The sequence below is a fragment of the Taudactylus pleione genome, unplaced genomic scaffold (assembly GCF_031769625.1).
Source record: "Taudactylus pleione unplaced genomic scaffold, aTauple2 ptg001495l, whole genome shotgun sequence".
Classification (NCBI taxonomy): domain Eukaryota; kingdom Metazoa; phylum Chordata; class Amphibia; order Anura; family Myobatrachidae; genus Taudactylus; species Taudactylus pleione.
In genome coordinates this window covers 65,866-85,257 of record NW_028285893.1, presented here as the reverse complement: position 1 = coordinate 85,257, position 19,392 = coordinate 65,866, and the positions used below count along the sequence as shown (strand labels likewise).

General features: G+C 39.3%; 1 protein-coding gene across 1 annotated transcript in view; it reads right to left on the bottom strand.

Moving 5' to 3' along the window:
* The window catches only part of FBXO24 (F-box protein 24), a 105,038-nt gene that overhangs the window by 57,938 nt on the left and 27,708 nt on the right, over positions 1-19,392 (bottom strand). Inside the window, exon 2 of the mRNA XM_088463896.1 lies at positions 6,376-6,447. Within this exon, the coding sequence (XP_088320022.1) occupies positions 6,376-6,447 (72 nt within the window). The remainder of the gene's footprint in view (positions 1-6,375; positions 6,448-19,392) is intronic.

The window sequence follows — 19,392 nt, the reverse complement described above, 5'->3', positions numbered from 1 at the left end:
ACACATTATTATATCAGCAGTGCCCCCACCACACATTATTATATCAACTGTGCCCAAACCACATGTTATTATATCAGCAGTGCCCACACCACAAATTATTATATCAGCTGTGCCCCACCACACATTATTATATCAGCTGAGCCCCCACCACACATTATTATATCAGCTGTGCCCCCACACATTATTATATCAGCTCTGCCCCACCACACATTATTATATCAGCAGTGCCCCCACCACACATTATTATATCAGCTCTGCCCCACCACACATTATTATATCAGCAGTGCCCCCACCACACATTATTATATCAGCTCTGCCCCATCACACATTATTATATCAGCTGTGCCCCCACCACACATTATAATATCAGCTGAGCCCCCACCACACATTATTATATCAGCTGAGCCCCCACCACACATTATTATATCAGCTGTGCTCCCATCACACATTATTATATCAGCAGTGCCCCCACCAAATTATTATATCAGCTGTGCCCCCACCACACATTATTATATCAGCTCTTCCCCCACTAAATTATTATATCAGCAGTGCCCCACCACACATTATATCAGCAGTGCCCCTACCACACATTAAATAAGCTGTGCCCCCACAACATATTATTATATCATCTATGCCCTAACCACAAATTATTATATCAGCAGTGCCCCACCACACATTATTATATCATCTATGCCCACACCACACATTATTATATCAGCAGTTCATCCACCACACATTATTATATCAGCAGTGCCCCCACCACACATTATTATATCAACTGTGCCCAAACCACATGTTATTATATCAGCAGTGCCCACACCACAAATTATTATATCAGCTGTGCCCAAACCACATGTTATTATATCAGCAGTGCCCCTACACACATTATTATATCAACTGTGCCCAAACCACATGTTATTATATCAACAGTGCCCACACCACAAATTATTATATCAGCTGTGCCCAAACCACATGTTATTATATCAGCAGTGCCCCCACCACACATTATTATATCAGCTGTGCCCAAACTACATGTTATTATATCAGCTGTGCCCCCACCACACGTTATCTCAGCAGTGCCCCCACAACACATTATTATATCGGCTGTCCCCCTCACACATTATTATCTAAGCAGTGCCACCACAAATTCTTATATGAGCAGTGCCTCCACCACACATTATTATCTCAGCAGTGACCCTGCACATTATTATCTCAGCAGTGCCCCTACACATTATTATCACAGCAGTGCCCCTACACATTATTATCTCAGCAGTGCCCCTACACATTATTATCTCAGCAGTGCCTCCACCACACATTATTATCTCAGCAGTGACCCTGCACATTATTATCTCAGCAGTGACCATGCACATTATTATCTCAGCAGTGCCTCCACCACACATTATTATATCAGCAGTGCCCCCACACATTCTTCTATGAGCAGTGCCCCCTCCACACATCTCAGCAGTGCCGCCATCACACATAATTATATCACCAGTGCCCCAACCATACATTATTATATCAGCAGTGCCCCCACACATTATAATATCAGCAGTGCCCCACCACACATTATTATAAAAGCAGTGCCCCCACCACACATTATATCAGCTGTGCCCCATCACACATTATTATATAAGCAGTACCCCACCACACATTATTATATCACCAGTGCCCCAACCACACATTATTATATCAGCAGTGCCCCCACACATTATAATATCAGCAGTGCCCCCACCACACATTATTATATAAGCAGTACCCAACCACACATTATTATATCAGCTGTGCCCCCACCACACATTATTATATCAGCTGTGCCCCATCACACATTATTATATAAGCAGTACCCCACCACACATTATTATATCAGCTATGCCCCCACCACACATTATTATATCAGCTGTGCCCCATCACACATTATTATATAAGCAGTACCCCACCACACATTATTATATCAGCTGTGCCCCACCACACATTATTATATCAGCTGTGCCCCCACCACACATTATAATATCAGCTGTGCCCCATCACACATTATTATATCAGCAGTGCCTCCACCACTCATTATTATATCTGCAGTGGCCCCACACATTATTATATCAGCTGTGCCCCCACCACACATTAAATAAGCTGTGCCCCTACAACATATTATATCATCTATGCCCCCACCACAAAGTATTATATCGGCTGTGCCCCTACACACATTTTTATATCAGCAGTTCCTCCACCACACAGTATTATATCAGCAGTGCCCCCACCACACATTATTATATCAGCTGTGCCCAAACCACATGTTATTATATCAGCTGTGCCCCCAACACATGTTATCTCAGCAGTGCCCCCACAACACATTATTATATCGGCTGTCCCCCTCACACATTATTATCTAAGCAGTGCCACCACACATTATTATATCAGCTGTGCCTCCACCACACATTATTATCTCAGCAGTGACCCTACACATTATTATATCAGCAGTGCCCCCACCACACATTATTATATCAGCTCTGCCCCACCACACATTATTATGTCAGCAGTGCCCCAACCACACATCTCAGCAGTGCCGCCATCACACATTATAATGTGTGGTGGGGTACTGCTGATATAATATCAACAGTGCCACCACCCCACATAATTATATCACCAGTGCCCCAACCACACATTATTATATCAGCTGTGCCCCCACCACACGTTATCTCAGCAGTGCCCCCACAACACATTATTATATCGGCTGTCCCCCTCACACATTATTATCTCAGCAGTGCCCCTACACATTATTATCTCAGCAGTGCCCCTACACATTATTATATCAGCTGTGCCTCCACCACACATTATTATCTCAGCAGTGACCCTGCACATTATTATCTCAGCAGTGACCCTGCACATTATTATATCAGCAGTGCCCCCACACATTCTTATATGAGCAGTGCCCCAACCACACATCTCAGCAGTGCCGCCATCACACATTATAATGTGTGGTGGGGTACTGCTAATATAATATCAGCAGTGCCCCCACCCCACATAATTATATCACCAGTGCCCCAACCACACATTATTATATCAGCAGTGCCCCCACACATCATAATATCAGCAGTGCCCCCACCACACATTATTATATAAGCAGTGCCCCACCACACATTATATCAGCTGTGCCCCATCACACATTATTATATAAGCAGTACCCCACCACACATTATTATATCAGCTGTGCCCCCACCACACATTATTATATCAGCTGTGCCCCCACCATACATTATTATATCAGCTGTGCCCCCATCACACATTATTATATCAGCTGTGCCACCACCATACATTATTATATTGTAAGCTCCACTGGGGCAGGGACTGATGTGAATGGCCAGATATTCTCTGTAAAGCGCTGCGGAATATGTGTGCGCTATATAAATAACTGGTAATAAATAAATTATATCAGCAGGACCTCCACCACACATTATTATGTGAGCAGAGATCGCTCGCAGCCCCTGCCATGCCTCTGCCTGGCTGACAGGCAGAGGCATTTACAGGGTGGGAGAAATGGCCTATGTTCCGGGAAATGGGAGCTTGTTTCCCCCATTTTCCAGGTGAGTCAAGGCTAGGATCTGCATCTATGGACACCGATTTTTGGTCACATTCTGGCCAGTCTGTATAAACTGAGGCTTGCTTAGCTGGCCGGCGCCACCCAACATCGCAACCGATGGCTGAGATGGTGATCCCATGCTGCCAACTTGGTTGCAATGCTGGGATCACAGATGCAGCAGGAGGTGTCCATCACCACCTGCTGCAGTTGCATGTTAGCAGGACAGAATTGCAAAGCTGCTTGTGTGCGGCTCTGCAATTTCATCGTCTGCTGAATCAGGCCCTCTGTACTGTATACTGATGGGTATGAGATTATGATGCCCTCTGTACTGTATACTGATGAGTATGAGATTATGATGCCCTCTGTACTGTATAGTGATGGGTATGAGATTATGAAGACCTCTGTACTGTATAGTGATGGGTATGAGATTATGGTGCCCTCTGTACTGTACACTGATGGGTATGAGATTATGGTGCCCTCTGTACTGTATAGTGATGGGTATGAGATTATGGTGCCCTCTGTACTATACACTGATGGGTATGAGATTATGGTGCCCTCTGTACTGTATAGTGATGGGTATGAGATTATGGTGCCCTCTGTACTGTATAGTGATGGGTATGAGATTATGGTGCCCTCTGTACTATACACTGATGCGTATGAGATTATGGTGCCCTCTGTACTGTATAGTGATGGGTATGAGATTATGGTGCCCTCTGTACTGTATAGTGATGGGTATGAGATTATGGTGCCCACTGTACTATACACTGATGGGTATGAGATTATGGTGCCCTCTGTACTATACACTGATGGGTATGAAATTATGGTGCCCTCTGTACTGTATAGTGATGGGTATGAGATGATGATGCCCTCTGTACTATACACTGATGGGTATGAGATTATGGTGCCCTCTGTTACTGTACACTGATGGGTATGAGATTATGGTGCCCTCTGTACTGTACACTGATGGGTATGAGATTATGGTGCCCTCTGTACTGTACACTGATGGGTATGAGATTATGGTGCCCACTGTACTATACACTGATGGGTATGAGATTATGGTGCCCTCTGTACTGTATAGTGATGGGTATGAGATTATGGTGCCCTCTGTACTATACACTGATGGGTATGAGATTATGGTGCCCTCTGTTACTGTACACTGATGGGTGTGAGATTATGGTACACTCTGTACTGTACACTGATTGGTATGAGATTATGGTGCCCTCTGTACTATACACTGATGGGTATGAGATTATGGTGCCCTCTGTACTGTATAGTGATGTGTATGAGATTAGGGTGCCCTCTGTTACTGTATACTGATGGGTATAAGATTATGGTGCCCTCTGTACTGTATACTGATGGGTATGAGATTATGGTGCCCTATGTTACTATAGACTGATGGGTATGAGATTATGGTGTCCTCTGTACTGTACACTGATAGGTATGAGATGATGGTGCCCTCTGTACTGTATACTGATGGGTATGAGATTATGGTGCCCTCTGTACTGTATACTGATGGGTATGAGATTATGGTGCCCTATGTTACTGTAGACTGATGGGTATGAGATTATGGTGTCCTCTGTACTGTACACTGATAGGTATGAGATGATGGTGCCCTCTGTACTGTATACTGATGGGTATGAGATTATGGTGCCCTCTGTACTGTATACTGATGGGTATGAGATTATGGTGCCCTATGTTACTGTAGACTGATGGGTATGAGATTATGGTGCCCTCTGTACTGTATACTGATGTGTATGAGATTAGGGTGCCCTCTGTTACTGTATACTGATGGGTATAAGATTATGGTGCCCTCTGTACTGTATACTGATGGGTATAAGATTATGGTGCCCTCTGTACTGTATACTGATGGGTATGAGATTATGGTGCCCTATGTTACTGTAGACTGATGGGTATGAGATTATGGTGCCCTCTGTACTGTATACTGATGGGTATAAGATTATGGTGCCCTGTTATGTTTACTGATAGATATGAGTTGATGGAGCTCTACACTTAATGTACATATCGGTAATATGATTACATACGTGTGATATGGTTACATACGGGTGATATGGTTACATACTGGTAATATGGTCACAGTGCAGTATGTAACCATATCACCAGTATGTAACCATATCACCAGTATGTAATCAGACAGGCTTCTCCTACTCAATTATTTATCATTCTCAAAAATTGCAGTTTTTCATAAAAATCATATTGTAACACAATGTCTACGCTAGGAAGATAACACCCATAACTTTTCCATGGGGACCCTACTCCTTACACTAAATACCTCCCCTCCTCACATGTCACTGCCCCTGCTACATGCAGCCCTGTCCTCACTAACACATCACTCATCTCCTGATATACTCTGTGCTGCTGGGGACCTCGCTTAGTTGAGTCCTGGCGAGTCCTAGTGACCACTGGCTCTTTCCTACCTGGTTAGTGCTGGGGGGAGAGAGCATGGGAGCACATGTCAGAGGTCAGACCTCTCCTAGTTGATTCCTGGCGGGTCCAAGTCTCTGATTACATGCTACTTACTATTTATAATCATTACCACAAACCCAAGATAATTTTCCCAACAGACAGTTAATCTCCAAGTGTGTATTTGGAGTACTGGAGGAAACCAGAGCACCATGAGGAATCCCATGCAAACATGGGGAAGACATACAAACTCCACAAAGATAGGGACCTAGTTGGCGTTGCACCACTGATAACCATGGGATGGAGAATGCAGAGCAATGACGTGCTCTGGTCCTATCACACACGCTGGAGGAAACAGACACCCAGCTCCCGGGACTCACCAGGAGATGATCATCAGCCATGTGCGATTCGCTCCCGGATCTTGCGGTGGTCGCAGATGCTGCGTCTGTGCACTGTTAGGGGAAAGATGGGTCAGTAGCTGCCACAACATGATGATGAAAATGAGATTTGGAAAGCAGAAAAAATTGAAGTATATGTGACTGACGCGTTTTGCAGAGATCCTTTCTCAATTAGTGTCATATTTATCAAAGAATATTTGCAGCAAACCCACAAATGTATGTAAAGACCTGTCACTATATATGAGGATTGGGATGTAGATAGTGATAATGGATCTGTCACTATGTATGAGGATAGGGATGTAGATAGTGATAATGGATCTGTCACTATATATGAGGATAGGGATGTAGATAGTGATAATGGATCTGTCACTATATATGAGGATTGGGATGTAGATAGTGATAATGGACCTGTCACGATATATGAGGATTGGGATGTAGATAGTGATAATGGACCTGTCACTATATATGAGGATCGGGATGTAGATAGTGATAATGGATCTGTCACTATATATGAGGATTGGGATGTAGATAGTGATAATGGATCTGTCACTATATATAAGGATTGGGATGTAGATAGTGATAATGGATCTGTCACTATATATGAGGATTGGGATGTAGATACTGATAATGGATCTGTCATTATATATGAGGATTGGGATGTAGATAGTGATAATGGATCTGTCACTATATATGAGTATGGGGATGTAGATAGTGATAATGGATCTGTCACTATATATGAGGATGGGGATGTAGATAGTGATAATGGGTCAGTCACTATATATGAGGATGGGGATGTAGATAGTGATAATGGATCAGTCACTATATATGAGGATGGGGATGTAGATAGTGATAATGGATCAGTCACTATATATGAGGATGGGGATGTAGATAGTGATAATGGATCAGTCACTATATATGAGGATTGGGATGTAGATACTAATAATGGATCAGTCACTATATATGAGGATTGGGATGTAGATAGTGATAATGGATCTGTCACTATATATGAGGATTGGGATGTAGATAGTGATAATGGATCAGTCACTATATATGAGGATGGGATGTAGATACTGATAATGGATCTGTCACTATATACGAGGATCGGGATGTAGATAGTGATAATGGATCTGTCACTATATGGAGGATCGGGATGTAGATAGTGATAATGGATCTGTCACTATATATGAGGATTGGGATGTAGATAGTGATAATGGATCTGTCACTATGTATGAGGATAGGGATGTAGATAGTGATAATGGATCTGTCACTATATATGAGGATAGGGATGTAGATAGTGATAATGGATCTGTCACTATATATGAGGATTGGGATGTAGATAGTGATAATGGATCTGTCACTATATATGAGGATTGGGATGTAGATAGTGATAATAGATCTGTCCCTATATATGAGGATCGGGATGTAGATAGTGATAATGGATCTGTCACTATATATGAGGATTGGGATGTAGATAGTGATAATGGATCTGTCACTATATATGAGGATTGGGATGTAGATAGTGATAATGGATCTGTCACTATATATGAGGATGGGGATGTAGATAGTGATAATGGATCAGTCACTATATATGAGGATTGGGATGTAGATACTGATAATGGATCGGTCACTATATATGAGGATGGGGCTGTAGATAGTGATAATGGATCAGTCACTATATATGAGGATTGGGATGTAGATAGTGATAATGGATCAGTCACTATATATGAGGATTGGGATGTAGATAGTGATAATGGATCAGTCACTATATATGAGGATTGGGATGTAGATAGTGATAATGGATCTGTCACTATATATGAGGATTTGGATGTAGATAGTGATAATGGATCTGTCACTATATATGAGGATTGGGATGTAGATACTGATAATGGACCTGTCACTATAGATGAGGATCGGGATGTAGATAGTGATAATGGATCTGTCACTATATATGAGGATGGGGATGTAGATACTGATAATGGATCTGTCACTATATATGAGGATGGGGATGTAGATAGTGATAATGGATCTGTCAATATATATGAGGATGGGGATGTAGATAGTGATAATGGATCTGTCACTATATATGAGGATGGGGATGTAGATAGTGATAATGGATCAGTCACTATATGTGAGGATGGGGATGTAGATAGTGATAATGGATCTGTCACTATATATGAGGATTGGGATGTAGATAGTCATAAAGGATCTGTCACTATATATGAGGATCGGGATGTAGATAGTGATAATGGATCTGTCACTATATATGAGGATAGGGATGTAGATAGTGATAATGGATCTGTCACTATATATGAGGATGGGGATGTAGATAGTGATAGTGGATCTGTCACTATATATGAGGATTGGGACGTAGATAGTGATAATGGATCTGTCACTATGTATGAGGATTGGGATGTAGATAGTGATAATGGATCTGTCACTATATATGAGGATCGGGGATGTAGATAGTGATAATGGATCTGTCACTATATATGAGGATCGGGATGTAGATAGTGATAATGGATCTATCACTATATGAGGATCGGGATGTAGATAGTGATAATGGATCTGTCACTATATATGAGGATTGGGATGTAGATAGTGATAATGGATCTGTCACTATATATGAGGATTTGGATGAAGATAGTGATAATGGATCTGTCACTATATATGAGGATTGGGATGTAGATAGTGATAATGGATCTGTCACTATATATGAGGATGGGGATGTAGATAGTGATAATGGATCTATCACTATATGAGGATCGGGATGTAGATAGTGATAATGGATCAGTCACTATATATGAGGATTGGGATGTAGATAGTGATAATGGATCAGTCACTATATATGAGGATTGGGATGTAGATAGTGATAATGCATCTGTCACTATATATGAGGATTGGGATGTAGATAGTGATAATGGATCTGTCACTATATATGAGGATTGGGATGTAGATAGTGATAATGGATCTGTCACTATATATGAGGATCGGGATGTAGACAGTGATAATGGATCTGTCACTATATATGAGGATTGGGATGTAGATAGTGATAATGGATCAGTCACTATATATGAGGATTGGGAAGTAGATAGTGATAATGGATCTGTCACTATATATGAGGATTGGGATGTAGATAGTGATAATGGATCTGTCACTATATATGAGGATGGGGATGTAGATAGTGATAATGGATCTGTCACTATATATGAGGATGGGGATGTAGATAGTGATAATAGATCTGTCACTATATATGAGGATTGGGATGTAGATAGTGATAATGGATCTGTCACTATATATGAGGATTGGGATGTAGATAGTCATAAAGGATCTGTCACTATATATGAGGATGGGGATGTAGATAGTGATAATGGATCTGTCACTATATATGAGGATTGGGACGTAGATAGTGATAATGGATCTGTCACTATATATGAGGATTGGGATGTAGATAGTGATAATGGATCTGTCACTATATATGAGGATCGGGATGTAGATAGTGATAATGGATCTGTCACTATATATGAGGATTGGGATGTAGATAGTGATAATGGATCTGTCACTATATATGAGGATGGGGATGTAGATAGTGATAATGGATCTGTCACTATATATGAGGATTGGGATTTAGATAGTGATAATGGATCTGTCACTATATATGAGGATTGGGATGTAGATAGTGATAATGGATCTGTCACTATATATGAGGATGGGGATGTAGATAGTGATAATGGATCTATCACTATATGAGGATCGGGATGTAGATAGTGATAATGGATCTGTCACTATATATGAGGATTGGGATGTAGATAGTGATAATGGATTTGTCACTATATATGAGGATTGGGATGTAGATAGTGATAATGGATCTGTCACTATATATGAGGATTGGGATGTAGATAGTGATAATGGATCTGTCACTATATATGAGGATGGGGATGTAGATAGTGATAATGGATCTATCACTATATGAGGATCGGGATGTAGATAGTGATAATGGATCTGTCACTATATATGAGGATTGGGATGTAGATAGTGATAGTGGATCTGTCACTATATATGAGGATTGGGATGTAGATAGTGATAATGGATATGTCACTATATATGAGGATTGGGATGTAGATAGTGATTATGGATCTGTCACTATATATGAGGATTGGGATGTAGATAGTGATAATGGATCAGTCACAATATATGAGGATGGGGATGTAGATAGTGATAATGGACCTGTCACTATATGAGGATTGGGATGTAGATAGTGATAATGGATCTGTCACTATATATGAGGATGGGGATGTAGATAGTGATAATGGATCAGTCACTATATATGAGGATTGGGATGTAGATAGTGATAATGGATCTGTCACTATATATGAGGATTTGGATGTAGATAGTGATAATGGATCTGTCACTATATATAAGGATTGGGATGTAGATAGTGATAATGGATCTGTCACTATATATGAGGATTGGGATGTAGATAGTGATAATGGATCTGTCACTATATATGAGGATTGGGATGTAGATAGTGATAATGGATCTGTCACTATATATGAGGATGGGGATGTAGATAGTGATAATGGATCAGTCACTATATATGAGGATTGGGATGTAGATAGTGATAATGGATCAGTCACTATATATGAGGATTAGGATGTAGATAGTGATAATGGATCTGTCACTATATATGAGGATTGGGATGTAGACAGTGATAATGGATCTGTCACTATATATGAGGATTGGGATGTAGATAGTGATAATGGATCTGTCACTATATATGAGGATTGGGATGTAGATAGTGATAATGGATCTGTCACTATATATGAGGATTGGGATGTAGATAATGATAATGGATCTGTCACTATATATGAGGATTGGGATGTAGATACTGATAATGGATCTGTCACTATATATGGGGATTGGGATGTAGATAGTGATAATGGATCTGTCACTATATATGAGGATTGGGATGTAGATAGTGATAATAGATCTGTCACTATAGATGAGGATCGGGATGTAGATAGTGATAATGGATCTGTCACTATATATGAGGATGGGGATGTAGATAGTGATAATGGATCTGTCACTATATATGAGGATTGGGATGTAGATAGTGATAATGGATCTGTCACTATATATGAGGATTGGGATGTAGATAATGATAATGGATCTGTCACTATATATGAGGATTGGGATGTAGATACTGATAATGGATCTGTCACTATATATGGGGATTGGGATGTAGATAGTGATAATGGATCTGTCACTATATATGAGGATTGGGATGTAGATAGTGATAATGGATCAGTCACTATATATGAGGATGGGGATGTAGATAGTGATAATGGATCTGTCACTATATATGAGGATCGGGATATAGGAGGATTGGGATGTAGATAGTGATAATGGATCTGTCAATATATATGAGGATGGGTATGTAGATAGTGATAATGGATCTGTCACTATATATGAGGATCGGGATATAGGAGGATTGGGATGTAGATAGTGATAATGGATCTGTCAATATATATGAGGATGGGGATGTAGATAGTGATAATGGATCAGTCACTATATGTGAGGATGGGGATGTAGATAGTGATAATGGATCTGTCACTATATATGAGGATAGGGATGTAGATAGTGATAATGGATCTGTCACTATATATGAGGATGGGGATGTAGATAGTGATAATGGATCTGTCACTATATATGAGGATTGGGACGTAGATAGTGATAATGGATCTGTCACTATGTATGAGGATTGGTATGTAGATAGTGATAATGGATCTGTCACTATATATGAGGATGGGGATGTAGATACTGATAATGGATCTGTCACTATACATGAGGATCGGGATGTAGATAGTGATAATGGATCTGTCACTATATATGAGGATGGGGATGTAGATAGTGATAATGGATCTGTCACTATATATGAGGATCGGGATGTAGATAATGATAATGGATCTGTCACTATATATGAGGATGGGGATGTAGATACTGATAATGTATCTGTCACTATATATGAGGATCGGGATGTAGATAGTGATAATGGATCTATCACTATATGAGGATCGGGATGTAGATAGTGATAATGGATCTGTCACTATATATGAGGATTGGGATGTAGATAGTGATAATGGATCTGTCACTATATATGAGGATTGGGATGTAGATAGTGATAATGGATCTGTCACTATATGAGGATCGGGATGTAGATAGTGATAATGGATCTGTCACTATATATGAGGATTGGGATGTAGATAGTGATAATGGATCTGTCACTATATATGAGGATGGGGATGTAGATAGTGATAATGGATCAGTCACTATATATGAGGATTGGGATGTAGATAGTGATAATGGATCAGTCACTATATATGAGGATTGGGATGTAGATAGTGATAATGCATCTGTCACTATATATGAGGATTGGGATGTAGATAGTGATAATGGATCTGTCACTATATATGAGGATTGGGATGTAGATAGTGATAATGGATCTGTCACTATATATGAGGATCGGGATGTAGACAGTGATAATGGATCTGTCACTATATATGAGGATTGGGATGTAGATAGTGATAATGGATCAGTCACTATATATGAGGATTGGGAAGTAGATACTGATAATGGATCTGTCACTATATATGAGGATTGGGATGTAGATAGTGATAATGGATCGGTCACTATATATGAGGATCGGGTTGTAGATAGTGATAATGGATCTGTCACTATATATGAGGATTGGGATGTAGATAGTGATAATGGATCTGTCACTATATATGAGGATTGGGATGTAGATAGTGATAATGGATCTGTCACTATATATGAGTATCGGGATGTAGATAGTGATAATGGATCTATCACTATATATGAGGATTGGGATGTAGATAGTGATAATGGTTCTGTCACTATATATGAGGATTGGGATGTAGATAGTGATAATGGATCTGTCACTATATATGAGGATTGGGATGTAGATAGTGATAATGGATCAGTCACTATATATGAGGATTGGGATGTAGATAGTGATAATGGATCTGTCACTATATATGAGGATTGGGATGTAGATAGTGATAATGGATCTGTCACTATATATGAGGATGGGGAAGTAGATAGTGATAATGGATCTGTCACAATATATGAGGATTGGGATGTAGATAGTGATAATGGATCAGTCACTATATATGAGGATGGGGATGTAGATAATGATAATGGATCTGTCACTATATATGAGGATCGGGATGTAGATAGTGATAATGGATCTGTCACCATATATGAGGATCGGGATGTAGATAGTGATAATGGATCTGTCACTATATATGAGGATGGGGATGTAGATAGTGATAATAGATCTGTCACTATATATGAGGATTGGGATGTAGATAGTGATAATGGATCTGTCACTATATATGAGGATTGGGATGTAGATAGTCATAAAGGATCTGTCACTATATATGAGGATAGGGATGTAGATAGTGATAATGGATCTGTCACTATATATGAGGATGGGGATGTAGATAGTGATAATGGATCTGTCACTATATATGAGGAATGGGATGTAGATAGTGATAATGGATCTGTCACTATGTATGAGGATTGGGATGTAGATAGTGATAATGGATCAGTCACTATATATGAGGATCGGGATGTAGATAGTGATAATGGATCTGTCACTATATATGAGGATCGGGATGTAGATAGTGATAATGGATCTGTCACTATATACGAGGATCGTGGATGTAGATAGTGATAATGGATCTGTCACTACATATGAGGATTGGGATGTAGATAGTGATAATGGATCTGTCACTATATATGAGGATGGGGATGTAGATAGTGATAATGGATCTATCACTATATGAGGATCGGGATGTAGATAGTGATAATGGATCTGTCACTATATATGAGGATTGGGATGTAGATAGTGATAATGGATCTGTCACTATATATGAGGATTGGGATGTAGATAGTGATAATGGATCTGTCACTATATATGAGGATCGGGATGTAGATAGTGATAATGGATCTGTCACTATATATGAGGATCGGGATGTAGATAGTGATAATGGATCTGTCACTATATATGAGGATGGGGATGTAGATAGTGATAATGGATCTGTCACTATATATGAGGATGGGGATGTAGATAGTGATAATGGATCTGTCACTATATATGAAGATCGGGATGTAGATAGTGATAATGGATCTGTCACTATATATGAGGATTGGGATGTAGATAGTGATAATGGATCTATCACTATATGAGGATCGGGATGTAGATAGTGATAATGGATCTGTCACTATATATGAGGATTGGGATGTAGATAGTGATAATGGATCTGTCACTATATATGAGGATGGGGATGTAGATAGTGATAATGGATCAGTCACTATATATGAGGATTGGGATGTAGATAGTGATAATGGATCAGTCACTATATATGAGGATCGGTATGTAGATAGTGATAATGGATCTGTCATTATATATGAGGATTGGGATGTAGATACTGATAATGGATCTGTCACTATATATGAAGATCGGGATGTAGATAGTGATAATGGATCTGTCACTATATATGAGGATTAGGATGTAGATAGTGATAATGGATCTGTCACTATATATGAGGATGGGGATGTAGATAGTGATAATGGATCTGTCACTATATATGAGGATCGGGATGTAGATAGTGATAATGGATCTGTCACTATATATGAGGATTGGGATGTAGATAATGATAATGGATCAGTCACTATATATGAGGATTGGGATGTAGATAGTGATAATGGATCTGTCACTATATGAGGATTTGGATGTAGATAGTGATAATGGATCTGTCACTATATATGAGGATTGGGATGTAGATAGTGATAAGGGATCTGTCACTATATATGAGGATGGGGATGTAGATAGTGATAATGGATCTGTCACTATATATGAGGATTGGGATGTAGATAGTGATAATGGATCTGTCACTATATATGAGGATAGGGATGTAGATAGTGATAATGCATCTGTCACTATATGTGAGGATCGGGATGTAGAAGGCGATAATGGATCTGTCACTATATATGAGGATGGGGATGTAGAAGGCGATAATGGATCTGTCACTATATATGAGGATGGGGATGTAGATAGTGATAATGGACCTGTCACTATATGAGGATCGGGATGTAGATCGTGATAATGGATCTGTCACTATATATGAGGATGGGGATGTAGATAGTGATAATGGATCTGTCACTATATATGAGGATCGGGATGTAGATAGTGATAATGGATCTGTCACTATATATGAGGATCGGGATGTAGATAGTGATAATGGATCTGTCACTATATATGAGGATTGGGATGTAGATAGTGATAATGGATCTGTCACTATATATGAGGATGGGGATGTAGATAGTGATAATGGATCAGTCACTATATATGAGGATCGGGATGTAGATAGTGATAATGGATCAGTCACTATATATGAGGATTAGGATGTAGATACTGATAATGGATCAGTCACTATATATGAGGATTGGGATGTAGATAGTGATAATGGATCTGTCACTATATATGAGGATGGGGATGTAGATAGTGATAATGGATCTGTCACTATATATGAGGATTAGGATGTAGATAGTGATAATGGATCTGTCACTATATATGAGGATTGGGATGTAGATAATGATAATGGATCTGTCACTATATATAAGGATTGGGATGTAGATAGTGATAATGGATCTGTCACTATATTTGAGGATTGGGATGTAGATAGTGATAATGGATCGGTCACTATATATGAGGATCGGGATGTAGATAGTGATAATGGATCTGTCACTATATATGGGGATTGGGATGTAGATAATGATAATGGATCTGTCACTATATATAAGGATTGGGATGTAGATAGTGATAATGGATCTGTCACTATATATGAGGATTGGGATGTAGATAGTGATAATGGATCTGTCACTATATATGAGGATGGGGATGTAGATAGTGATAATGGATCTGTCACTATATATGAGGATGGGGATGTAGATAGTGATAATGGATATGTCACTATAGATGAGGATGGGGATGTAGATAGTGATAATGGATCAGTCACTATATATGAGGATTGGGATGTAGATAGTGATAATGGATCTGTCACTATATATGAGGATTGGGATGTAGATAGTGATAATGGATCTGTCAATATATATGAGGATTGGGATGTAGATAGTGATAATGGATCTGTCACTATATATATGGATCGGGATGTAGATAGTGATAATGGATCTGTCACTATAGATGAGGATGGGGATGTAGATAGTGATAATGGATCTGTCACTATATATGAGGATTGGGATGTAGATAGTGATCATGGATCTGTCACTATGTATGAGGATTGGGATGTAGATAGTGATAATGGATCTGTCACTATATATGAGGATTGGGATGTAGATAGTGATAATGGATCTGTCACTATATATGAGGATTGGGATGTAGATAGTGATAATGGATCTGTCACTATATATGAGGATGGGGATGTAGATAGTGATAATGGATCTGTCACTATATATGAGGATCGGGATGTAGATAGTGATAATGGATCTGTCACTATATATGAGGATCGGGATGTAGATAGTGATAATGGATCTGTCACTATATATGAGGATCGGGATGTAGATAGTGATAATGTATCTGTCACTATATATGAGGATTGGGATGTAGATAGTGATAATGGATCTGTCACTATATATGAGGATTGGGATGTAGATAGTGATAATGGATCTGTCACTATATATGAGGATGGGGATGTAGATAGTGATAATGGATCTGTCACTATATATGAGGAATGGGACGTAGATAGTGATAATGGATCTGTCACTATGTATGAGGATTGGGATGTAGATAGTGATAATGGATCAGTCACTATATATGAGGATCGGGATGTAGATAGTGATAATGGATCTGTCACTATATATGAGGATCGGGATGTAGATAGTGATAATGGATCTGTCACTATATACGAGGATCGGGGATGTAGATAGTGATAATGGATCTGTCACTACATATGAGGATTGGGATGTAGATAGTGATAATGGATCTGTCACTATATATGAGGATGGGGATGTAGATAGTGATAATGGATCTATCACTATATGAGGATCGGGATGTAGATAGTGATAATGGATCTGTCACTATATATGAGGATTGGGATGTAGATAGTGATAATGGATCTGTCACTATATATGAGGATTGGGATGTAGATAGTGATAATGGATCTGTCACTATATATGAGGATCGGGATGTAGATAGTGATAATGGATCTGTCACTATATATGAGGATCGGGATGTAGATAGTGATAATGGATCTGTCACTATATATGAGGATGGGGATGTAGATAGTGATAATGGATCTGTCACTATATATGAGGATTGGGATGTAGATAGTGATAATGGATCTGTCACTATATATGAAGATCGGGATGTAGATAGTGATAATGGATCTGTCACTATATATGAGGATTGGGATGTAGATAGTGATAATGGATCTGTCACTATATATGAGGATGGGGATGTAGATAGTGATAATGGATCTATCACTATATGAGGATCGGGATGTAGATAGTGATAATGGATCTGTCACTATATATGAGGATTGGGATGTAGATAGTGATAATGGATCTGTCACTATATATGAGGATGGGGATGTAGATAGTGATAATGGATCAGTCACTATATATGAGGATTGGGATGTAGATAGTGATAATGGATCAGTCACTATATATGAGGATCGGTATGTAGATAGTGATAATGGATCTGTCATTATATATGAGGATTGGCATGTAGATACTGATAATGGATCTGTCACTATATATGAAGATCGGGATGTAGATAGTGATAATGGATCTGTCACTATATATGAGGATTAGGATGTAGATAGTGATAATGGATCTGTCACTATATATGAGGATGGGGATGTAGATAGTGATAATGGATCTGTCACTATATATGAGGATCGGGATGTAGATAGTGATAATGGATCTGTCACTATATATGAGGATTGGGATGTAGATAATGATAATGGATCAGTCACTATATATGAGGATTGGGATGTAGATAGTGATAATGGATCTGTCACTATATGAGGATTTGGATGTAGATAGTGATAATGGATCTGTCACTATATATGAGGATTGGGATGTAGATAGTGATAATGGATCTGTCACTATATATGAGGATGGGGATGTAGATAGTGATAATGGATCTGTCACTATATATGAGGATTGGGATGTAGATAGTGATAATGGATCTGTCACTATATATGAGGATAGGGATGTAGATAGTGATAATGGATCTGTCACTATATGTGAGGATCGGGATGTAGAAGGCGATAATGGATCTGTCACTATATATGAGGATGGGGATGTAGAAGGCGATAATGGATCTGTCACTATATATGAGGATGGGGATGTAGATAGTGATAATGGACCTGTCACTATATGAGGATCGGGATGTAGATCGTGATAATGGATCTGTCACTATATATGAGGATGGGGATGTAGATAGTGATAATGGATCTGTCACTATATATGAGGATCGGGATGTAGATAGTGATAATGGATCTGTCACTATATATGAGGATCGGGATGTAGATAGTGATAATGGATCTGTCACTATATATGAGGATTGGGATGTAGATAGTGATAATGGATCTGTCACTATATATGAGGATGGGGATGTAGATAGTGATAATGGATCAGTCACTATATATGAGGATCGGGATGTAGATAGTGATAATGGATCAGTCACTATATATGAGGATTGGGATGTAGATACTGATAATGGATCAGTCACTATATATGAGGATTGGGATGTAGATAGTGATAATGGATCTGTCACTATATATGAGGATGGGGATGTAGATAGTGATAATGGATCTGTCACTATATATGAGGATTAGGATGTAGATAGTGATAATGGATCTGTCACTATATATGAGGATTGGGATGTAGATA